At 44.3% G+C, this 26,223-nt stretch overlaps 1 protein-coding gene across 1 annotated transcript in view; it reads left to right on the top strand.

Annotated features, from left to right (window-relative positions):
• Window positions 1-279: 279 nt before the first annotated feature.
• dgki (diacylglycerol kinase, iota) overlaps window positions 280-26,223 on the top strand; it is a gene marked incomplete at both ends in the record, with an annotated part of 153,944 nt that continues 128,000 nt past the window's right edge. Inside the window, one exon of the mRNA XM_080753901.1 lies at window positions 280-479. Within this exon, the coding sequence (XP_080610027.1) occupies window positions 280-479 (200 nt within the window). The remainder of the gene's footprint in view (window positions 480-26,223) is intronic.

Below are 26,223 nucleotides of genomic sequence, written 5' to 3'. Positions count from 1 at the left end.
TTTAGCTCACTCTAGCCGGGGACAGTGACAGAAGAGGCGGGCTGTGGAGCTCTCTCAAGCCGGGGACAGGGAGGGGAAAACCGGGGGTGGGATAGCGATAGGAGAGGCGGTCTATCACGGACACGGAGGAGGAGGGAAGGGGGTCCGGCCGGCATGGACCCCCTGCGGGCCGGGGAGCAGCAGGAGGAGGAGGAGGAGGCCAGCGGCGGCCGCTTAGCGGCGCTGGGACTCGGAGCGGCGGGGGGAGGAGAGGGGGAGGCCGGGGAGGAGGGAGGCTCCATGGGCGGCGGGGACACCGTCTGCTCCCTGCCCGGGGAGAGAGACCTGGGCAACGGGGGAACCTATAGCTCTCTGCCCGGGGAAGGAGGCCTGGGCGGCGGGGGGACTTACAGCTCTCTGCCCGGGGAGATGATGGAGCCTCACAGCCTGGAAGAGAGGTTGAGGAGGGGACTGGCCTTCAGGAAACAGACCTCATATCGGTAAGAAGACAGTATGTCACCGTTTTAGTGTTTACCTGCTGTGCTGGGTGATAATATGATGACATATCTGTATTATGATGTAAATACTGTGATGATGCAGAGGGCCAGCTATATTTCCACACTCACGCCAGAGGGCCACATTGCATATATACAGTCAAAAATAGCCAAAATACCAGATCTACAAGCTCAAAACGTGTCTGCTGTGCGAAGCCTTTTGAGCTTGTAGATCTGCTATTTTTTTAATTGGAATACTGAAAACTATTAACATTTTAGTTTATTTCAAATGCATGTAGGCCTTATATGATAATTTGAAAATACAACTAAAGTAAATACATTGGACATATTTTGGTCTTTTTGGACATAAAAAAATAACATTTTAATGTACTGGTCATTAAGCTACTGTGCTCTTATAGACTGAATATTTAAAGCGGATCATGTTTGCATTTCAGTCACATTACCTGCTGGATTGATTGATTGATTGATTGATTGATTGATTGATTGATTGATTGATTGATTGATAGGCTATTTATTAGAAGCTTGCATAGGAAAGGGTACAGTTTCATCACTGGTAGTGGTACCTATGTTCCCCAGGTAGTGGTACCTATGTTCCCTACTTACCCCCACAAAAAAAGGTTCTATATGTTCCCCACTCCCCCACAAAAAAGGTTGTTTCCCGTTCATCCAAAAATGCAGGAAACATTCATTTCAAATGATTAATAACAACTCTAAATACACACAACGGAACATGATGGAGAGAAATTACAAATACTGGTTGGACGGGGGGCACTAGGGACATCTGGGCACCATGTTTTAGTTATGGGCACCTGGACGAGTGGGCACCTGGACAACTGGGCACTGGGACATGTGGGAATATGGACGAGTGGGCACCTGGACATCTGGGCACTAGGGACATGTGGGCACCTGGACAACTGGACGAGTGGGCACCTGTTCTTAGTGCCCAGATGTCCCACCATTTCCTGCATTTGAGTTGGGATATCTTTTTTCGGGTGGGCAACATGGATCCTTTTTTTGGTTGTGCAGGGAACATTTTTTGGGGGAGTGGGGAGAGTGGGGAACATAGAGAGGGCCCCACTGGGTCAAGGTCAACTAAAAGGATAAGCTCAGGAAAGCACATGGCTTGTTTACATTGAGATCCTTTTGATACATCTCTGTATTTTATTAGGGATGGGATGAAAAAAAAAGACTGTATCAACTACGTTATTTCCAGCTCCGTTTGACCAATTAGAGGGTTTAAATGGTACTGGATATGCAGCTCTGCAAATAAGGTGAATTGATCCCAGTGCGTGACGGAGGACAATTTCATGACAAACTTAAATCTCCACGATATGATTATTGTGAGTGTTTTTTAATCACGATAAACGATAATAACGATTATCGTCCCATTCCTATAGTATAGAGGGTATGCACATGCATAAAGTGAGTGAGTGGCAAATCGAGTGGCAATGTGAATTTAACAGTGTTTAATGCAATCAGATAGGACTTTTCTGTGTGGATGTATGGGCTGTCAAGGCCAGAAAGTCGTTTTTTGCCACTCAGTAGGCGTTCCAACTTCCTGGCCTGCATAACTTCTGGGTATGATGATGATGTCACATCTTAGCTGGATGATATAAATATATCTAATACTTATCTATATAGCCTGCATATCTATATCTGTAGTATGTCTATCTGTCCCATTTTACCACATGCTCTTTCGTCAATATCTCTATATCTCTAGCTATAGCTGTGTGTGTGTGTGTGTGTGTGTGTGTGTGTGTGTGTGTGTGTGTGTGTGTGTGTGTGTGTGTGTGTGTGTGTGTGTGTGTGTGTGTGTGTGTGTGTGTGTGCGCGCGCGCACGTGCAGCGGGGGATTCCTGTATTTTGTGGGAATTGTGTGGTCTGCACACCGCACACACAAACACTAGCAGCATAGCATAGCAAACACTCAACACACACACGCACGCGCGCACACACACACCGATTGCACACAACACAGCATGACGAGAGAGGCAGAGAGAGAGGCAGAGAGAGAGAGAGAGAGAGAGAGAGAGAGAGAGAGAGAGAGAGAGAGAGAGAGAGAGAGAGAGAGAGAGAGAGAGAGAGAGAGAGAGAGAGAGAGAGAGAGAGAGACTTGTATACTGCAGGTTTGTTTACTTGGCCCCGATGTTTAGAACATAATGTTAGATAGAATGTCATTGAGATTGTTGACTTGCTCCTATGGTTTCTGTAGTTCACTTTACAGAATATTATTTAGATATTATATTGTGTTTAGACTGATGCTTGTGTAGATCAGCTATTATTTGGCAAAGAGATATGTATGGAGAGTGGAAAATAAAGACTGTATCAAGTACATTATTTCCAGGTCTGTTTGACCTGAGGGTTTAAATGGTACCAGATATGTAGCTTGGCAAATAAAAGGTGAATTGATCCCAGTGCATGACAGAGGATGATATCACGATAAATTAAATTCCAAATGTTGTCAAATGATCTCGCGTCACCCCTGGACTGCCGTCACGGCACCCCAGGGTGCCCCGTCACCCACTTTGAAAACCCCTGTTTTAGATGTAGCAGGGTAGACAGGACACAGCTCTGGTCCCGTCTCAGCTTGGTGTTGGTACGTTATGCTGTACTGAGCTTCCACACCTTGTTGAGCCTCCTCTAAGGTGTCTCTGACAACGTTGCCGCACCCACGTTTTGAGTGAAATAAATGCAAATGCCCCCCTTTCCATGCCATAACTGAAGGCACGACTGTTGAGGTTGTTATAGAAACTCACAAGTTGTTTTTGGACCTTCAGGAGTAACAGATGGACCAAATAAGTTTTTACCGCTGTGTTTTTTCTTTTCTTTTTAGACTTTAGAGTAGACACACTTTTTAGGGCACTGAGAGAATAGCAGATCTACAAGCTCACAGATCTAGAGCTGCCAAGGCCTTCATGGAGGGCATGGCCTGTTGGCATGTTCCTGATTGGTTGCTTCTCTAAAGTGTATACTAGCTTCCAAATGTTTATTCCTTACTACTTGTGCAAGCAACGCGTGCAAGTACTGTAATCGACTGGGTATGTATGTAGGTGTCGTGTCGCCCTTTTTTGAAGACCGTAGCCCTGAAATGGCTGGGATGTATGTATGTCGGTGTCTCATCATTAACAGCCAATGGGGGACCAGCATTCCTGGTGATGTCAGCAGAACTTTGGTATATCAGAGCGTTCTTGGTAACGTTTTCATTGACATCCAATGAGGTCAGCAGCAGTGCACACCTCGCTGTGCGCTCTGCTTGCGCACAAGTAGGCCATGTGTGGCCTGCTTGTGCGTGAGGCGCAAGTTGGCACCTCAACCTCAACAGAGTGCAGTTCTAGTTATGTCCTATGTTCCTAACTTCGTTTTGACCAGCCTTGTTTATTTCTTTGTGTTTTGTCGGCGGCGTGTCGTGCACCGTCTGAACTTGAGGTGAATCAAATTCCCCAGAATGCAGCAGTGGACTAGCCTCGCAGGCCATCCCGAGCTACAGTACGTCATCACCATTGTGCTTCCTTTCTCGGTCTGGTGGTCCTCCCATAGAGTCTCCTTATGAGAACTTGCGTTCTGATTTCCAATCAAATGGCTGCATTTGGAGCGACCCGCCTCACACCGCTCCTGATTGGTCGAGCGGCTGCTACAGCTCTCGCATTTTGTAAACAAACATGGCGCACCCCATGTCCGACGCGAGTTCACAAATCACAAACAAAAGCTGCATTACGCGAAGTTTTATCTGAAATCAACGGCATCTCATAACTTAAAAACGAACAACAGTTTGCACTTTTGTAAAAGACGTATTTGCTGTTCTGCCGAGGATGTTTTTTTTTTTTTTTTTTTTTTTTAAGATTTGTTTTTGGGCTTTTTTATGCCTTTATTGATAGGACAGTAGACTGACAGGAAATGGGGAGAGAGATGGGGAATGACATGTGGCAAAGGTCGTCCGGATCGGGAATCGAACCGGCGACGCCAGCAGGCATCATAGCCTAGTATGTGGTATGCGCCTTGACCACCAGGTCAGCGGGCGCCCCAAGGAGGATGTTTTGATGCGCTGGTGGCTACTGACTGGACCTGTCAGTCAAAGTGAGTAACTACGTCATCGCGTAATGCGTTGTCTATGGACAACTCCCAGACTCTCCCCTGGGAGAGTCTGGCTGTTGCGAGGCTACCAGTGGACCTCTCTGCTCTATGGAGCCTCGAACCGTCGAACAGCCTTCTTCCACTGTGCTCATTACACGGTTGACACTAGGGGTGGGCGATATGGAAAAATACAATATCATGATATTTTCCCAAGCTGTATCACGATACACGATTTTATCACAATTCTTTTTCACATTGGTTTTTATGGTTAATTTTCAAGTTACTTGACAAAAACTAGACTCTCTGGGTTCCTTTTGGGAGGTCTAAATTGAACTTTACATGTAACTCTGACAGTATACAAATGAAACCAAATGGACCCGTAAGGGTCCATTTGGTTTCATTTGTATACTGTCAGAGTTAAGTGGAGACCTTGACATTTTAAAGTTTGAGAACTACTGATTTAGACCAAAATGCAGGTTTAAATTGAATTCTGCAATGAATCTCTGTATTAACGATTAAACAGGATTTCTTTTACAAGGCTCCCTCAGTGTATCACGATATATACGATACTTCTGAAAAGGCGTATCGTGGAGACGTATCGTCTCAACGATAATTATCACCATATCGCCCAGCCCTAGTTGACACTGTCACTTTCCTCTGCCTTGTACTGATGTTGCTGATTACACAGTTGGGAGCATTTCGCTGTTACTACGTGTCATCTTTTCGACACCCAACTTGAACCCTTACCCTAACCCTAACCTCTGGGAGGTGAGTCGCTAACCCCTCCCGACGCTCCTTTGTCCAAATGACGGTCGTTCGAAAGAGTGAGATTTCCCATACACAGTTGACTCTAGGGATGGGACAATATGAATTTTTCATGTCACGATTATTGTGCCAAAAATAAATTGTGATTTACGATATTATTGCCAGAAAATTGCTGATCTACAAGCTCACAACGCGTCCCAACGCGACGCGTTGTGAGCTTGTAGATCGGCAATTTTTAAAGTAAAAAAAGAAGACTGTATCAAGTAAGTTATTTCCTGGTCAGTTTTGCAAATTATAGCTGGTTTAAGTGGTACCAGATATGCAGGCAACTTGGCAAATAAAAGGTGAATTGATCCCAGTGCATGACGGAGGACGTTGTCACGGTAAAGTAAATCTCCACGATACGATTACCGTGAGTGTTTTTTATCACGATAAACGCTAATAGTGTCATCGCGTCATCTCATCCCTAGTCGACACTGTCACTGTTACCTTGCCTTGTACTGATGGTGCTGATGGGACACGGTTGACGCCCTCACTTCTCTTAGCCTAAGCCAGGGGTGGGCAACTTTGATGATGGCGAGGGCCACTATATTTCTACCTTCACTCCAGAGGGCCACATTGCATATTGCTACTTCCTACTTTGTCACTCTAGTATCTGATACAAAAGAAGCAAAAATAGCAGATCTACAAGCTCAAAACGCATCACGCTGCGATGCGTTTTGAGCTTGTAGATCGGCTATTTTTGCTTCTTTTGAATTGGAATACTGAATTATTTTTTTGTTATTTTTTTATTGGAATTCTGAAATGTAACATTTTGATTTAATTTCAAACGCATTTAGTTATATACTCATGTTAACTTTATGAACCTAAATACAAATACATTGAACATAAAAAATACATTTTAATACTACTATACTAGTCATTACTCATTAATATAGACTGACGGAATTAAAGCAGGTCATGTTTGGAATTGTAACAGCTGAAATCAATAATATATCAGTATTCTGGTATTAACCTGTGGGCCGCATTAAGTGAAGGTGGGGGCCGCATGTGGCCCCCGGGCCGCCAGTTGCCCATGTATGGCCTAAGCAAACGGTGAGTCATGGTGCTGTGGACCAGGGGTTTTCAAAGTGGGTGACGGGGCACCCTGGGGTGCCAAGACGGCAGTCCAGGGGTGACGGGGCACCCTGGGGTGCCGTGACGGCAGTCCAGGGGTGACGGGGCACCCTGGGGTGCCAAGACGGCAGTCCAGGGGTGACGGGGCATCCTGGGGTGCCGTGACGGCAGTCCAGGGGTGACGGGGCACCCTGGGGTGCCAAGGCGGCAGTCCAGGGGTGCCGCGAGATCATTTGATAATATTTGGATTTTATTTGGACACTTGAATATTTTATATCATTTTATACTTGGAAGTACAAAGTTATTTTCAGTCACTTCTAACCAAAATGGATATCTTTCTCGCAACATAATCACTGTCGGGCAGAAACCTTGTATCTCCAAGTTTCAAATGTGTACGTCTTTTGGTAAAGCAAGGCCCTGCTTCATCATACAAGACTGTCGCACAAAACTAGTGAGAACAGCCGATCTACAAGCACACAACGCCTCGCAATATTTATGGGGTGCCCTGAGCCAAAAAGGTTTGGGAACCCCTGCTGTGGACAACCGTGACCTCGGTTGATTGATCGGTAGATTATATTGTTATTGATTGAATCCTTTTTTTAACAGTTTGGTGGAGAAAAAGGCACGGTGGCACAGATTTATACAAAACAGTTCTGTTTGTCTCTTTGTTGTCTGTAGTGGTTTGCATTTGGAGGTCAAATCAATAAACGTAACTGATTCGTTTTGTGTGTGCGTGTGCGTGTGTGCGTGAGCGGCCAGTAAAACAGTGTAACCACATCACTGGTGTGTGTGTACGATTGTCGCGGTCGTTCAATAAAAGAGCATTTAATGTAAATCATTAAAAGCTCTTTCATTGAACGACCACCAGACCACCAGCAGCTGAGTCTACAGTTACACTAGATACACTGCTGTGGTCAGGGGGTAGAGCGGACGGACAGAGACCCGCCAGGTTCCGGGTTCGATCCCTGTCGGCTCCCCCAGAGTTAGTGTGGAAGAGTTCTTGAGCAAGACTCTGAACCCCTAACTAGGGATGGAGCTTGTTAAGTTTTATTGATGATGAGCACCTTATCGATCCTGCTTATTTGAGCCGGGCTTTTATCCAGTCCACTGTTGAGCGTTTTCTAATATTTTGTGGAAAGACAAAATTCTGAACAGAACTGAAATCTTTTTATTGGACAGTTGTTGTGACTGTGAGTTTGTGGCTGAACACTATCCATGAAGATGACAAGTGACAAAAGTAACAAATAATATCATTAAATATCATTAAAACAAACATTCATTAGTGTGCATTAAGTGTTGGCAATGGCTTTATGTAGGGTGCGTTCGGAAATGCGCACTCAACGCACTGGTGTGCCATGTTGTCATTTGTTTATTCGGTGCACTTGGTGCGTTGTCGTTCGGAAATCCATTGCGCGGCGCACCGGTGTGTTGAGTGCACGCACTGACCGAACCTACTCAGAAGATGGGGTTTGACGGTGTGGTGCGTCAGTGTGGTGTTTTCATTGGTTGGTTTTTATGGCCATGTCTCGAGCGCTTCTCAGCTGTGAACAATGGAGGAAATGACCGCAAAATGCAGCATTTGAAGCTTCGTTGGTCGTTTGGGCTTGATAGTTTCACACACATCAACTTGTAAACTAACAACAGGTATGCCAATTTTAGGAATTACATCTCCTTTCAATATCAACGTTACGTTAGCAACTGCTGCTTTTCAGAAAGTTTACCTTCAGAGTTCAGAGTGAAAAAGCGCACAGCTGCCTTTTAACTGGTCGTTCGTAAATAAGCCACACTGAACGCACTGTACAACGTCACACCCACTGCACTCACTACACTGAGCACACACCCAGTGCGGGTTTTCCGAATGCACCCATTATAATAGTACTGTAATGATTTCTTGATGGCCTCTTGTCTTGATTGTTTAAACATGACATCATGGGCCGCTATGCTCGATAACATGCTTGATAAACCAAAGCTTATTGATACCAGGTAATCAATACATATCGAGTTTGTAGTGGAGCCTTGTTTCCATCTCCATCCCTACCCCTAACTGCTCCTGATGAGCAGGTTGGTGCCTTGCATGGTTTCCTCTGCCATCGGTGTATGGAAGAAAATCTGTTTTAAAATGCATTTAAAGGTAGCAGCTCTGTTTCCTACTGTATGCGCAGTGGGTCTAGAGTTCACTCAATGGTTTGTAGTCCTTAGGGTGGTTGTATTTGTAGTCCTTAGGGTGGTTGTATTTGTAGTCCTTAGGGTGGTTGTATTTGTAGTCCTTAGGGTGGTTGTATTTGTAGTCCTTATGGTGGTTGTATTTGTAGTCCTTAGGGTGGTTGTATTTGTAGTCCTTAGGGTGGTTGTATTTGTAGTCCTTAGGGTGGTTGTATTCCATTCTCTAGCCTTCTTTTATCACAACAGTTCACACATCTTGCTGCTGTGTTCACACATTGTTGTATTTCTCCCAGTAGGTATGGGAGTTGTTTCATCATTGGTCATGTTTTCAAACTCACTTTGGGTGTGTGTAATCTGTGGGAAGTATGTGTCTCTGATGTCTTGGTACAGTGGGCTGGTGGTTAGAAAGTGTAGCTCTGTTTCTACCACATTTTGTGTGCAGTGGGTGCATAGCCTACTGTATCTTCCCTTGGGAGTGGGGTCTGTCTGTGGCGGCCTTTCTCTATTGCAAGGCTGCGTTTGCTGAGTCTGTACCTAGTCAAGGCTTTCCTAAGTTTTGGGTTGTTTACTGTGCTCAGATATTCTGCCGCTGTGTATATTCTCTTTTAAGTGCTAGATAGCTTTCCATTTACTTTGGTTTTGGGTTGTCTCTTTCCAGTATGTTAGGTAGCTTTCTTTTTGTTTTCTTATAATCTGGTTTAGTCCAAAGGGTTTTCCGTTTGGTAGTTGTGCTTCTGTTTGTGCCCAGAGTCCCTGGGCCAGCTGACTGAGAGGGCATCCCTGTAGGTTTTCACTATGGTTGAGGGTTATGTTATGGAGCGTGTAGGGCTGTCATGATTATGACATTTTACATGAAGATTAATTATCAATCAAATAATTGCGATTAACAATTTAATTGTGTTTTTGTCGTCGACAATTACATTTCTAGTTTGGCTCGTAGGCTTTGAAGTTGCACATGGTAGATATGACACATAACCTATACAAAGAAATTACTGACATATTTGATAACTTTATACTTAAAAGAACATTGTTAATGGAAATAGCCTATTCACAACACATGGGCGATGCGTTGTGAGCTTCTAGATCTGCTATGTTGACTATTTTTTTAAATGCTTGAAAATATACAAATATTTTTCGAAAGGGAAATAATTATGACGATTATGACAAAATAATAGCGATCAGATGATTATGTAATGATTGTGACAGGCCTAGAAGCGTGTCTGGGTTGCTTTCTTTTAGGTGATTATAGAATCTAAGCGCTCTCTTTTTTACTTTAATAATGAGTGGGTATCGTCCTAATTCTGCCCTGCAAGCATGTTGTTTGTTGTTTTCTGTTGGGTGCCGAGGATGGATTTGCAGAGTCTCGGTTTGGTGTTTGGTGTTAATGCAATGGTTACATAATGCACAAACATTGTAAAGCGCCTCAGATAAAGGCAGTGTATAAATGCACCATTTATTTACAGTATAAGCACTGTCCCTACATATACAGTTCTAGCATCACCAAGGTTCTGGGGTCATCAACGTGCCCGTATATGGAGTATGGACGGTGTATGTGTCCAGTTCTGTTCTTTTGTTCTTCACATAACATTGTAATGTTATCATTTTGATCATGAGACTCAATTACTGAGTGTCTCTCATGGCCCTATCATAGTACAGTCTGCGGTGATAAGCCATCACCACGGTGTAGTCTTTTAAAGTCAGAAAACTACAACATTACGTCATTAGCCGCTAGGGATGGGTATCGTCTGCGATACTTTTAATGGTATCGATCGCATGACGTCGATACTATTGGGTATCGGTTCACGTAAAAACGAACGATACCTCGTTTCGATACTCTGGAACGCACCCCTCGCCGGTCGCATCTGTAACAGTTGGGCTACTGAGAGTTTAATGACTGCTTTAGTAGGCTGCACTCGTTACTGTGGAAAATAGCCGACAATAGCCTATAATGTTTATTATTATGATGATTATCCAACGTCTATACTCTCCGCTCCGCCACACTGTGTGATCATCATCATCACCTCTGCTCTACCGCAGCAGCGAGTTACCACTCTTTCCGTGTTGAAGTTAAACTTAAATAAAAAGTATCGAAAATGGTATCGAAAAGGGTATTGTATTGATTCCCAGGTATCGAAAAAGGTATTGTATCGATTCAAAGGTGAATGATACCCATCCCAATTAGCCACGGTGAAGAGCTATCACCGCGGACCTAGACATCTCTCCTGTTTTTACCTTCAGACATCTCCCCATCACCCTGTTCACTGATTGGTTGATCTGGACCAATCAGTGTGCCCCCTGGTTTCAGAGGCACAGAGGCGCAGTGATAGGACCTCACCGTGAGTTAGGGAACTATTTTTGCGCTCTCAGACCTGTAAAGGTTGTTTAAGGCCATAGCTCTTCAGGTGCTTCTGGTAATATTAAAGGAGTGGTTCACCCCTCAAATTTCTTTTTTTCTATTGATTACTCATGCCATGGAGACTTGAGTTCACTAATATCTAAGACAATAATTTTATTACAATAAATGTACCCCCATTGATTCCGGATGGAGACCTGAATGCATTTAGGGAACGCCAAGGGAAGCCTACGACGGAATATACTGTAGCGTTCCCGCTCACTCTGAGGCAGTGGTTCTCAAACCTTTTCATGTCAAGGACCCCCACATTGAAATGTTCGCTTAAAAAAAAAAAAAAAAGGTAAATGGTGCATTTATATAGCGCTTTTGATCCAAAGCGCTTTACAGAGATTGTGCATTACATTCACCCATTCACGCACACATTCATACACCGGTGGCGGAGGAAACCATGCAAGGCACAAACCAGCTCACCGGGAGCAATGTGGGGTTCAGAGTCTTGCCCAAGGACCCTTCAACATTAACTCAGGGGGAGCCCGGATTCGAACTGGGAACCCTTCGGGAACCCTTCATGCTCTAATAACGGTTTCTGTACCCCTGAGCTATGCCGCCCCAAATAAAATATATTCTTGCGCTGGGGGAAAATGTGATGATACCTTAACTACTTTAGCCAGGGACCCCCTGGAACCCCTCCCAAGACCATAACAATGTGTTCACATGTGACCCACAAATGGGTCCCGACCCGCTGTTTGGGAAACAGTGGGATAATTGAATTGAAATTGGGTTAAAGTACGCTACCTGAGTAACATACTCTAATACTTTCCGGAGCCTGCTGACAGGAAATGAGAAGGTACTTTGAAGCCTGCGACTCAGAGAAGTTAAAATGACCATATAAGGCAATGTATGCCTTCAAACAGTGTGTGTGTGTGTGTGTGTGTGTGTGTGTGTGTGTGTGCGTGTGCGCGTGCGCGTGTGCGTGCGTGCGTGTGCGTGTGCGTGTTTGGATCTAGTATAGTAGAATTTGAGAAATAGACGTGTAACTTACCTGCCAGAGATGCGTTATTGTGTGTGTGTGTGTGTGTGTGTGTGTGTGTGTGTGTGTGTGTGTGTGTGTGTGTGTGTGTGTGTGTGTGTGTGTGTGTGTGTGTGTGTGTGTGTGTGTGTGTGTGTGTGTGTGTGTGTGTGTGTGTTCATGTACATGCACTTGCGTGTGTGCGCGCGTGCGCGCACGGTCAGTGTTATAAAATAACTGTCCTTTCTTTTATCTATTCTTAGATTACGTCTGATGGTGTGAAAGATATCCATTGTGTGTGTGTGTGCGCGCGTGCGCGTGCGTGTGCGTGTGCGTGTGCGTGCGTGCGTGCGTGCGTGCGTGTGCGTGTGCGTGCGTGCGTGCGTGGGTGCGTGCGTGCGTGCGTGCGTGCGTGCGTGCGTGCGTGCGTGCGTGCGTGCGTGCGTGCGTGCGTGCGTGCGTGCGTGCGTGCGCGCGTGCGTGTTGTGTGTGTGTTCCCAGCAGCCTGTGAGTGACTGACAGACTGACTTTGATTGACTGATTGAATGATTGATTTGACATAAATGTAAACAGAGATGCGTGGGTCGTTCCTAGTACTCTGTGCCAGGTGTGTCCCCATCATCACACACATTAATACAGCATGTCTTGTAAAATAAGCAAAAATATGAATTCCAAAAAGCTTATCCTAGAATGTAAAAGGTTCTCCACCAAAAATGTATACAGTAAGGGTGAATTAAATTGAAAAAGAATCACTTTGGTTTGAGTTGGGGCATTAACGAAAAAGTCGTCAAGTCGACACAGTCGACTTCATTACACAAGTCGACTCCCACCAGAGAAAGTCGAAAAAAAAAAAAATCTGCAACGCGAGGCGCTGTGAGCATGTAAATCGGCTATTTTCACAATTTCTGCCTCTATATCTGACAATTTGGCCAATGTTTAATTTGTCATTTTAGAAGTATTAAAAGGTCCTTAAATTGTCACTTTATAAATGTGCAGATACCCTCTATACACTTAAACTTTATGTTGGTTTGTTTACTGTTGAGTGAGAAAACAATGTTTCACATTAAGTTAATTATCTGGGGACCCCCCCAAAATAATTGGGGGGTTGTGTGTGATGTGATGACTTCATCAAACGATAAAGTCGACTTCAACTCAACTTTTTACTGAGTCGAGTCGACTTGCAAAAATCACAAGTCGTTAATGCCCTAGTTTGAGTAGAAGTAAGCTAAATGCCATGTCCCAAATCATATTTACTCATGCTTAAGTTACAAATATAAGTAATACAACCAGTAATACAACTAAGGGCGACATGCGACCCCGCCCTAAAGGGCGAGGTCGCGCCATAATTGGCCATCTGTCCAGTGATGTATATCGCACCAGTTACCCTTAAATGGAGACCCCTGGTACCCATATATGGAGATCCACATGGAGATATGCTGTGAGAGCTCAAACATGCTCGTTAGTTGAAAGTCCTATGATGTCTATGACATGTGACATCATACATACCATCCCTTTTATGCCCATATATGGAGTTCCCTGTCTGTAGAATCAGCCACACAGATATGGGCTGTCTTATGGATTCTGTTAGTGTGGTCGATGTGGCCTCCATATATGGGCATTCCCATATGAAGTCCTTTTAGATATGGGCATCAGGGATATTTGGGCATAAAAAAGGGATTCTGTTAGTGTGGTTCCTCTGACATCACAGTGATGTCAGAGCGGCAAACCCATAGACCATAAAAAAGCGTACACGGACGGACGGAGACAAGATGTGCCGTGTCTCATATTAAAAATACATTTTGATTGTACAATTCAAATATCATTAATTGTGAATAATGTATGTGTTTCAAATCTTTAAATCAATATATGTCCCTCGGTTGGTGGTGCAAGTGGTTAAACATCAAGTATGATGACATACTGTGTCTTAGCGGGAAAGATTTGCATATTCACGTGGAGTACTATGACATAATACTCCTCCGCTCAAATCTCTTTTACTGGAAATGAGCTGTGAGCCAACGTTCCCCGCTGTGTGTGTGTGTGTGTGTGTGTGTGTGTGTGTGTGTGTGTGTGTGTGTGTGTGTGTGTGTGTGTGTGTGTGTGTGTGTGTGTGTGTGTGTGTGTGTGTGTGTGTGTGTGTGTGTGTGTGTGTGTGTGTGTGTGTGTGTGTGTGCGCGCGCGTGCGTGTGCATGTGTGTAAAACCTGGTACCGGCACAGCGGAGCGGATCTCATTAAAGTTTGACTCAGAGGATTGTTGATGAAATACTAGCTCTGCTGCTGACACCAACCCCTCTCTCTCTCTCCACTGTCTGTCTATGTCTCTCTCTCTCCCTCTCTCTCTCTGTCAGGTTGCGTCCACACATGAAGGCTTGTAAGGCTGCGTAACGCCTCTGCCTATAGCTTCATTACTCACTAACCTTTGAACTTTCACACTCGAGCAGCTAATGTGAGTGTCAACAAAGTAGTGATGCGCAGATCAGGTTTTTTCATAACCCACACCTCCCACAGCTCGCACGGAACCTAACCCGCCCCGCAGAACAATATACAAATGAACGACAGTTTAGGCATTTAGCAGACGCTTTTAATCCAAAGCGACTTACAATAAGCAGATAACATCACAATAATAAACAAGATAATATGTCAGTACATCATCAACAATATAACAAATGCAAATGGCTATCTATCTAGAAAAAACACAATATAATCAAAGTTCTGAAAAAACCTAAAAAACAAAAACAAATGCTAACTAGCTTCATGTATTCATTGATTCTTTATCTGTAGTGCTAAGGGTTTAGGTGGAGTCTGAAAAGGTGAGTCTTCAGTCCACGGCGAAAGCTAGCGAGTGAGTCCGTTGTTCTAAGTGCGACAGGGAGTTTATTCCACAACTTGGGGGCCAGGAGGGCAAACTGTCTCGGACGAGTGGATTTTTGCCCTGGAGTTTTGAGCGAGGGTTCTGTCAGCATCCCTGTGTTGGCTGATCTAAGTGACCGGGTGGGGGTGTAGGGGTTGATCAGCTTCTGGAGGTATGGAGGAGCCATACCTTTGGCTGCTTTGAAGGTCAGCATCAGTGTTTTGTATTCAGTGCGGGCCGCAACCGGGAGCCAGTGGAGGCTGCGGAGAAGGGGAGAGAACTTAGGCTGGTTGAAGACCAGTCGTGCCGCGGCATTTTGGATCAGTTGGAGAGGTTTAAGTGCACATGCCGGGAGACCAGTGAGGAGAGAGTTACAATAGTCAAGCTTTGATATGACAGATGTCTGAATGAGGAGCTGGGCTGCCTCCTGGGTGAGGAAGGGTCTGATTTTACGGATGTTATAGAGTGTGAACCTACATGACCGGGTGACTGATGCAATGTGTGCCTTGAATGATAGCTGGCTGTCCAGGACCACACCAAGGTTTCTAGCAGTAGGAACTGAAGTCACAAATGCATTATCTATGGAAATAGTGAGATCTTGCATGGGGCAAGACTTAGCTGGGAAGAAGAGTAGCTCCGTCTTGTCCGGGTTCAACGACCCTGCCCGCCCCGCAGCCCACATAAGAAAAAGATGATAATCATCACCACAATAGCTCATCTTTATACACAGCGCTTCTAAGTACCCAAAGTTGCTTTACAGAAAGGTCTACAGTAGCACAATATTGTCATGGGCTAAACGCGCTTATTGTTCAAAATGGGTTTCTTTACTATTGTTTGACAGCAAAAAGACGTTCATTCTCTCTAAAATCGTCGGGGCATGAATGGTGTTTCAAGTCTTATGTCAGTCATGTTTACAGTTCACTGGTACAAGGTCTACTAAAAGGAGATCCATGAAAAGACTAAGCTTATTTCAACAGGAAACCATTTAAGTATCTCATATAACATTGAATGACAGACAAATAGAACACAGTACTATGCAGTAGATATGTAAAGAAAAAGGGGGAAAAAAAAAGAAAAGAAAACAGTAAATCTAAACAAACAGTAAGTATATACAAGGAATATACAGTAAGTCTAAACAAACAGTAAGTATATACAAGGAATATACAAGTATACAAGTATATACAAGGAAGGGGCAGGGAGGGTAGGGTTGGGCTAGGCTTTTTACCAGTTGCGAACGGCTGCTGCCTGTAAGTGGTTTTTCAGGGCAATTTTAAAGGATGCTAGTGATCCACACTCCTTTATGGCCTTCGGTAAGGCATTCCACATTTTTGTGGTATAGCAGAAGAACGAGTTCGACCCTTTCTTTGAGTTGACTCTGGGTTGAACGTGATCTGTGGCACTGCCTCTGGTGTTGTAATTATGGACATCCTTAACGTTTATAAAGTATTTTGACAGGTACTTGGGTATCATAGTGGTGTAGTGTATCTTGTACACCAGGCCCATTGCAAGTTGCTGTACTCTGTCATCTACTCTGAGCCACCCCACTCTTAACTGGTGAGTAGCGGTGAGGTGAGTCTGATAGGGAAGGTTAAGCAGGACCCTAATTAGTTTATTTTGGGCTGTTTGGAGTTTAGTTTTAAGGGCTTGTGGGGCGTCACGATACCATACGTGGACTCCGTAGTCAAAGAGGGGCTGGATTATTGCACCAGCTATGGTCTTCAGTGTGTTGAAGTTGACCATTGGGGCGATCCTCTGTAGGAAACGAGTTCGTTGGTTGATTTTTTTTATTACTTTTGAAGTCATCTTTTCGCTGGAAAGATTAGCTTCAAGGATACATCCTAAGTAAGAGATTTCGTTTTTTCGTGTTATGACCTTGTCACCCACTTTGATTGTGAAGTCATCTACCTTTTTGAGGTTATGATTTGATCCAAAGAGGATGGACTCGGTTTTTCCCAGGTGAATTGATAATTTGTTGTCGTTAAGCCATGTGCAGATCTTACTCAGTTCAGAGTTAAGTGTCTTTTCAACCTGCAAGTGGTCCTTGCCCGAGACTAGGAGAGCCGAGTCATCCGCGAACAGGAACAGGTTGCAGTCGCAAGCAGATGCCATGTCGTTCACGTATATTAGGAACAACAGAGGTCCCAGTATGCTACCTTGAGGAACACCACAGCTTACTGGGAGGGGGGGGGACAGGGTTCCGTTAATCTCCACCACCTGTTCCCTCCCCACCAGGTAAGATTGCATCCAGCTCACTGCTGCGCTGTCAAGACCGATGGCTTTTAGTTTCTCAATCAGAATAGCATGATCCACGGTGTCAAATGCCTTCTGGAGGTCCATCATGACCATGCCACTATATTTGCCCTGATCCGCTTCGCGTTTGATTTGGTCAGTCAAATAGAGAAGGCATGTGTCAGTGGAATGGGATTTTCTGAATCCAGATTGGAACTCGTAAATCAGATTATTCTCATCGAGATATCTTGCAATCTGTTCGTAGACTATTTTCTCCATGACTTTGGATATGGAGCTAAGAATGGAAACGGGGCGGTAGTTTCCAGGGTCTAGTTTGCTACCTTTTTTGTGCAGGGGGGTTACTTTTGCTAGTTTGAAGTCCTGGGGGACATGACCCTGTTCGATGGAAAGGTTAATTATGTGGGTAATGATTGGAGCAATGGTGGCGGCTGAATCTCTGAGAAATCTAGCTGGGATTTTATCAAGGCCAGTGGCCTTGTGTTGAGGTAGGGCGCTCAATTTTTTAAACACTTCATCAGTTGTCACTGTGGAAAGTTTAAAGCTGTCTTTTCTGACGCCCAGTTTTTTGTAGATTTTTTTAACAAATTCTTCACCATACAGCCCAGATGGGGCGACCAGTCTTTCGACCAGTGAACGGGCTGTGGTGGTAAAGGTTTTGTTAAGATGGGTAGCCACTTCACCTTTGTCAGAAATGAGAGCGGCGTCCGTTTTGATGTTTATGTTGTGGCATATGGTTTTTGATTTTAAGCCTAATTGGTTGTTAAGCAACTTCCATAGGTCTCGTGGTTTGTTTTTGTATTCATCGATTTTGTCGTCGATGTAGTTTTTTTTGGCGGATCTAACTAGGGCGGTTGTCTGGTTTCTAAGTTTCTTGCATTGAGCAGTAAGATGCTCAACGTGGATTTTGAGGCCAGGGTTGAATTTTTTACTGAGCTTTTTGCAGCACTTTCCTTTTTTCATCGTATTTTTTGTCTCTGAGTTTAGCTGATTCTGCAATATCTGAATTATACCATGGCTCTTGGCGGGCTTTAACCCTGGTGGTATTCAAGGGGGCCACGTCGTCTAGAGCATTGGTCAATTTGGTTTTAAAACCACACCATGCTTCTTCGACATCTGTACACTGCAGCTCTGGGGAAAAGTCTACACCCGCTAGTTTGAGATTAAAACCTCACTGGAGTAGTTCTTCAGGCTTCTAGCAACGACAGTTCTGTGGCCACTAGCCTTGGGTTTGTGAATTTTTCGGGTAGATCATATAATGATCACTAAGACCGCATACAATAGCCCCGCTAGCGGTGACTTTGGACTTGTCAGTGGTTACGACGAGATCTATGAGGGTTTGAGAGTGCTCTGTCACCCTGGTGGGTACTGTGACAAGCTGAGTGAGGCTGTATTGATTGCATAACCCATCAAAGGACTTGAACATGGGTGCTTCTTTACGCAAAACATCCACATTCCAGTCGCCCAAAATGTGATACTCAGTACCGTCCACCTTTGCTAAGCTCTCATCAAACAGCTCAAAGAAATCATTCTGATCAGGTGGTCTATAGACAGCGCATATTAGTATGTTTTTTGCATGTTCAAAGATTACCTCAATCCATACAGTTTCAAGTGAACTGTGGTGTAAGTCTGGACGGGGGATAAAATTGACATCATTATGTACATACATGCAAACTCCGCCTCCATACCTGTTTCTATCATTCCTGATTACAGTATAGTTGGCAATTTCAATACTAGCATCCGTAAACGAGTCATCAAGTTTAGTTTCAGAGAAGGATAAAATCTTTGCCTTACCGTCATGAAACATTCCCTTAATTAGCTCCAGTTTTTGGGGATTCAAGCTATTGATGTTTAAGTGGACTAGATGCAAAAACAACAGAGTGCATGTTCTCTGTAGTGATCGAGCCAACGTCGGAGCTGGGGGGCTCTTTGTCTACGACCGAGACAGGAAAGTTTGTCGTGGGGGGGAGGTGGTCATCATAGTCCGGTTGTAGTTGAGACTGAAGTGGGGGAGCGGTGGGGGGTGGTGGGGAGGTCAGGTTCCTTTGTTGACTGAGAGCTCAAACAGGAGGAGATCCATGACTTTTCGACGGCACGGGGGGTCGGTGTCGCGGCGCAGACAGCTTCAAAGCCAAGATATGCCGCCAGCCACGACTGATCACGATCCCTGGGGGGTGGCGGGACCAGCGGGGGGGCATCCGGCTCGACGGTCATCTCCGGCGATCCAGCGGCCGCTAACTGGGCACCAGCATCCTCGGTGACGGGGGGGGGGGGGGGGGGGGGGGGGGCTGGGACATCCAGGTCAACGTCGGCGCTGTTGTTATCGGGCGGCGGCTCGGAAACCACGGCCGCGAGTTGGTTGTTATTGGGCGGCGGCTCGACAACCACGGCCGCGAGCTGGTCACGAGTAGCCTCGATGTTGGAGCTTTGCTGTAGAGAGCCGGGTGGGCAGCCACAGCACTCGTCACCAGTAGAACCCGTATCGATGTTTCCTCCGCTGGGGTTCTTTGTCTCCGAAAGCAGCTGTAGTTCCCTCATGAGACGGGCGGCAGCTTGCCGAGTGACCACGGGACCTGGATTAACCTCAATATCACCAGAAAGAAGCAGGATAAAGTAAATGATGGACCGTCTGTCCATTCTATTGATCAATCACCAGATCGGAGAGATCTAGAGCTGGTGTGGTGATATAACTTAACTGACACAAAGTATTTATAAACTGACTTGTGTGGATGACAGACATTTAAGTGAAATCCTGATCAGCGACACACGCTGAATTGTTTGTGCATTCTGCTCTGCTCACGTTGTGTGTCTGACTGTCAGCGAGTGTCTGCGAGGCGCAACTGTTAGCAAATGTGGTTCGCGGCCCCAACAGGAGAGGAAGGAGGAAAAAGGAGCGGAGGAAAAACCTCCTCCAAGCTTCTCTGTCGCATTTTAAAACTCGCTCTCTCACGCTCAATTCAAGTGTATTCAAACCGTTGTATTCTTATTCTTATTATTAGACCTACCTGTACTCTTATTAAGAATAAAAGGCAAAGAGCAAGTGATTATTCGTATTTATTTTTTGCACATGAGAGTGGTGATAACCCGCCGTCCACCAATTGAGTCTGAAATCTTGACCAACCCGCGGGCGCCGGGTTCGCGTGGCTACGGGTCGGCCCACGCATCACTACAAGAAAGTGACGTTCTTCCATTGTTTAGCCCTGTCCCATTGGTCAGTGTTTAGGTCTGTCCCATTGGTCAGTGTTTAGCTCTGTCCCATTGGTCGGTGTTTAGCTCTGTCCCATTGGTCAGTGTTTAGCTCTGTCCCATTGGTCGGTGTTTAGCTCTGTCCCATTGGTCAGTGTTTAGCTCTGTCCCATTGGTCAGTGTTTAGCTCTGTCCCATTGGTCAGTGTTTAGCTCTGTCCCATTGGTCAGTGTTTAGGTCTGAATTGATCCCAGTGCATGACGGAGGACGATATCACGATACATTTAAATCTCCACGATACGACTATTGTGAGTGTTTTTTTATCGTGATAAACGATAATAGCGATGGTCGTCCCTTCCCTACTGGGTTCGTGGAATCTGTTGCTGGTTCTTATAGTCACTCACACTGCAGTGTTATCGTGATATTTCTATTCTTGCTGTTATGTCAAAAAATATAAAAATATTCTGAGTCTAGTTGGAAAGGGAAGGAAAAACCAATGATATCTGCAGCACGAATAATATGTACCAGTATCTGTAAGGACAGTGAGTGGGTGGTAACACACACACACACACACACACACACACACACACACACACACACACACACACACACACACACACACACACACACACACACCGTCTGTTACAGTCTGCTGAGCTGGCACCATGCAACGTGCGTGCGTGCGCGCGCGTGTGTGCTGATCTTGTGTGTGTTTTTGTTTGTGTGTGTGTGTGTGTGTGTGTGTGTGTGTGTGTGTCAGTCATTGTGATGTAGCATGTTTCGCCGCTGCGTGCTGACTCATGCGCACGCACACACACACACACACACACACACACACACACACACACACACACACACACACACACACACACACACACACACACACACACACACACGAGACTCAGGGCAAAGATGGTTAATTTAGGAGAATACACCGTCCCGGTTAGTCGGGCCGCAGTGGCTCAGGGGTAGAGTGGCTCTCTTAGAACACGGAGGGTTCCCAGTTCGATCCCGGGTTACCCCAGAGTTGGTGTGGAAGAGTCCTTGAGCAAGACTCTGAACCCCTAGTATATTAAGTATATACCCCAATATATTAAGCCCATGTTTGGCATGCCCATCAGGCATTGACACTAAGGCTTGCCCACCTGCCCCCGGCAGGTAAATAAAACGTCAGGGCAGGTGAAGTTGGCTTTCAGGTTGCCCGACAGGGCAAGTGATCATTTGAGAGGGGACACAAATGTCTATAAACACAACACAAGATATCTGTCCAAACACCTGAAAGTGGCCAGTGCGCTGTCTTCTGGTCTGTGGAATGTAAAATAAGAGCACTATTTACCTATGATGTGCTATTTTTACTGTTGCTACATTTAAAAATATACAATAACAAGTGTGAAACCTTAGACATATTCAATCATAGCTAAGTATTTGGTATTTGGATTTGGAGGTATTGAGGTATGACATTTTATCGCACAGCCCTAGAAAGTAAAGAAATAAGTGTTAAATTGAGCGGTAATTAAAATCGTACCTATCATTTTATAATGGACGATTTACTTTTCGGGCAAGTGAGCATTACCTTCGGGCAAGTAGAACATGACCTGTACTTGCCCGATGGGCAAGTGCCTCTGAGACCTTAGTGTCAACCCCTGCCCATATATGGATGCTCCCAACCCATATGGCCAAGACAGAATTAATTTGCAAATCAAGACTGCTGACTATCATCACCTGGATCTCCATATATGAAGATCACGACACTGACCTCATCAAACCCTGGATAGCCATACATGGAGACGACTGGATCATCACCTAGATCTCCATATATGGAGCTGGTCAATAGTACATATGACCTCACAGACTCCATATATGGATATAGCTGACCAGTTCTGACACCACAGTGATTGCAACCGTCAGGTCGCAACAATGAAAAGCTCCAAGTCCCTCCATCCCTCCGTGTGTCCGTCACGTCACACTTTTGGCCCTACTCTTATCTCCGGAACCGTTGCCCCTATCCATGCCAGACTTTGCAAACACACTCCTTGGCTGGCTGATTTCTCACATGGCCCTCTTCTAGCGCCACCATGAGGCAGATCTTTGCAACACACATTTTTGGACACTGCTCCTACAGATTCTAGACTAAAATCACGCAAAGCACTACACAGTATCTCTACAGTCATGTCATCAACATGGATCTGTCCCATTTCCCATATTCCCTCCTGATTGGCTACCATTACCTCTTAAAGTTTGTGTAAGCGACCTAACGGTCGCTTATCTCCCAATTAGGGAGTCTTACTGGTATAAATATTCTTGTACATCTATCTTACAATTGTGACGGCCTATCTTCCTAAATTAACTATCTTTGCCCACACCAAAGACTTGTGATACCACCAGTACAACGTATCCTCTCTCTCTCTCTCTCTCTCTCTCTGTCCATCTGTGTCTTGATAATGAAGCTGTGAAGGAAACCACTGAGGCGACACTAACTCCATTATTCACTCTCTACCGCACTCTCTCTCTCTTTCTCTATCTCTCTCTCTCTCTCCCTCTCTCTTTCTCTCTCTCTGTGTCTCTCTCTCTCTCTCTCTGCTGTCAGTGTCGATCCCTTTAACACATGTAGACCCACATTTAAACGCCCTAATATGGAAGTGTTCCAGACTTTAAACGAGGGGGGAAGAGGAGGGGTCAGACATGCAACAGATAGCAAAAGATGTTAAATCAATGTGAAACTGGAAATACTGTTCCTACGAAACAGTGTGGGTTTGCTGCTCCCTCATTGGCTAAAGGCCCTGCCTTTGTACTGTCGGCCAGTAGTTTGAGGAGAATAACCTGAGAATATAAAGATGTGAGAACACAGGCATTGACACTAAGGCTTGCCCACTTGCCCCCGGCAGGTAAACAAAACTTTGGGGCAGGTGGAGTTTGCTTTCAGGTTGCCCGACCGGGCAAGTGCTGGGTTGAGGGGGAAAGAAACAAACGTCTATAAACACAACACCAGATATCTGTCTAAAGTCTAAACACCTTAAAGGGGAAGACCACCCATTTTCAATATTGAACTATGTCATTAATATACCTTAGAGGAGTTGTGTTGCCTGAACTGGAGGATTGATGTTGGGGTTTGTATTGTAAAGTACAACTTGATGACATCACACTATCACACAGATCATAAACTCGGCCCCTCCCCTTTTACCATTCACCCAACACTGTGGGTGTGGCTAACTTCAGCTGGGTCACCACCCACCATGACAACCAGTCATACTTAATGAACTGGTGGGTGTGGCCACATAAAAACAAAATTTTAACTCTTTCTGTACACTTTTTAGGAAAAAAATCTTCCTCCTAGTATAATCATAATACCTGATAATCATGTTTTAGGGGGGGAAGAAATTATGGCACTGCAACTTTAAACAATGGTCCTTTTTTATCCTCAATTTAGTCGTTATGGCAATTCATTCCTCCCACACACACACACACACACACACACACACACACACACACACACACACACACACACACACACACACACACACACACACACACACACACACACACACACAGAGAGAGAGAGACAGGAAGACAGTGATTGTACATATTTATGTCTGCCTGCTCACTGTAATCCAGTCTTTTTTTAGCACATGGAATTTCTACGGGTCTGTGTGTGTGTGTGTGTGTGTGTGTGTGTGTGTGTGTGTGTGTGTGTGTGTGTGTGTGTGTGTGTGTGTGTGTGTGTGTGTGTGTGTGTGTGTGTGTGTGTGTGTGTGTGTGTGTGTGTGTGTGTGTGTGTGTGTGTGTGTGTGTGTGTGCACACACGTGTATGTGACAGGGCATTAAGTGGAGTTTCATCTCTCTGAGTGCTGTAATCCAACCTGCACGCACGCACACACACACACACACACACACACACACACACGCACGCTCGCATAACACAATACTTTATTAGTCATGAACGTAAACAGCACATTAATTGTCAGTTTGCATAGGAAAAGGTAGAGTTTCATGCAAATATTAGTATTTACAGGCTTTGTTTTCATTTACCAGTTTCGAGTAGCAGCCTCCTCTAAGTGGCTTTTCAGAGCGGTTTTAAAGGATGGTAGGGATTTACACTCCTTTAAGGCCTGCGGTAAGGCGTTCCACATCTTAGTTGCATAGCAGGAGAACGCATTAGAGCCTTTGTTTGAGCTGAATCTGGGTTGGACATGATATGTGAAGCTGCCTCTGCTGTTGTAATTGTGAACATATATAATCTTTATTGTCCCTGAAGAGAAATGTGTCTTCACATTGGGGCATTAACGAAAAAGTCGACAAGTCGACTCAGTCGACTTCATTACACAAGTCGACTCCCACCAGAGAAAGTCGAAGTTGAAAAAAATAAAATACTTTCTATTGTGAAAATAGCCGATCTACATGGTTGTGAGCATGTAGATCTGCTATTTTAACAATTTCTGCCTCTATATATTTGACAATTTGGCCAATGTTTAATTTGTCATTTTAGAGGTATTAAAAAGTCCTTAAATTGTCACTCAATTGTCACTAGAAATGTGCAGATACCCTCTATACACTTAAACTTTATGTTGGTTTGTTTACTGTTGAGTGAGAAAACAATGTTGCACATTTATTAATCATCTGGAGACCCCCCAAAATAATTGGGGGGTCGTGTGTGATGACACTGTGATGGCGTCATCGAATGATAAAGTTGACTTCAACTCAACTTTTTACTGAGTCGAGTCGACTTGCAAAAATCACAAATCGTTAATGCCCTATTGTGAAGCAATTGTGATTGTGAACATAATAATTTGATTTGATTTTTATTTGGATCTCTTTTAGCCCATCGGGCTAATCTTCCAAGAGTCCATAAGAACATAACAAAACATAACATTACATTACAAGACATTACATTATAAAACACAGAAATATAACAGCATGAATTATTAAAACCCATCTACATAAGAACTATGCATGGCAGGGGCGTCCTCCTCCCTGAGCCAGCCATACATCTGGCCGCATACCAGTTTACTAAAAAAGCTAAAAACTGAACAAAATAGAAAAGAAAACTAAATAGTAAATGACACAATAGTAATTGTAGCTATGATAGCGCATTCCATAATTTAACTGCCCTAAAGATAAAAGATCGACTTCCCATAACAGTTTTTATTTTAGGTAAAACATAGTGATCTTTATGTCTTGATCTTGTGTTGACCTTGTGTTTATCACGTAAAGATATCAATTTATTTTTTATGCTAACTGGCTTGTTAGATATTTTGATTTTAGAGATTAAAGCAACAGACTGTTGTCTCACACATTCATTTACAGTGGGCCATCCCATTATACTGTGAAGTTGGCTCGTACCTGTTTCGTACCCACATCTTAAAATCATTCTAGCAGCTTTGTTTAGTGAGATTTGCAACCTTTTCATATCTTGCTGATCTGCGTTTCCCCATACTGCACAGCAATAATTTATGTGACTGTAGATTAGACTACGGGATATCACTTTTAAAGTACATTTAATAATAATAATAATAATAAAACTTTATTTGTATAGCACCTTTCATGACATGAAATGCAGCTCAAAGTGCTTTACAGAGCATAAAATGAAGCACACGTGCTTAACAGAGAAAAAGTAAAATAGAAATAAAAAATACATAAAAAAGAGATAAGTAAAATGATTACAATAAAGCAAGAAAAAATAAAAGCATAGAACATTGAAGAACAATTTCAGAGCCGTGCGGACGTCAATAGCAGCATAGGGATTAAAAAATTTAGCTAAAAGCAAGAGTAAAGAAATAGGTCTTGAGCTGTGCTTTAAAGCTATCCACCGAGGCTGCCTGTCTTAGGTGTAGTGGTAGTTTATTCCAAGCTGTCGGTCCATAGAAGCAGAAAGCTGCTTCACCATATTTTTTATATGTCATTGTTGGCACCTCAAGTAGGTCTGCACTACACTCTAAAAACAAAAACTAGGCTCTACTCAATTTTATTGGTGAA

This window comes from Nannobrachium achirus (genome assembly GCF_963921795.1).
Source record: "Nannobrachium achirus genome assembly, chromosome: 23".
Lineage (NCBI taxonomy): Eukaryota > Metazoa > Chordata > Actinopteri > Myctophiformes > Myctophidae > Nannobrachium > Nannobrachium achirus.
Note: the sequence above shows the minus strand (reverse complement) of the source record. Positions and strands in the feature narration are given on the sequence as shown.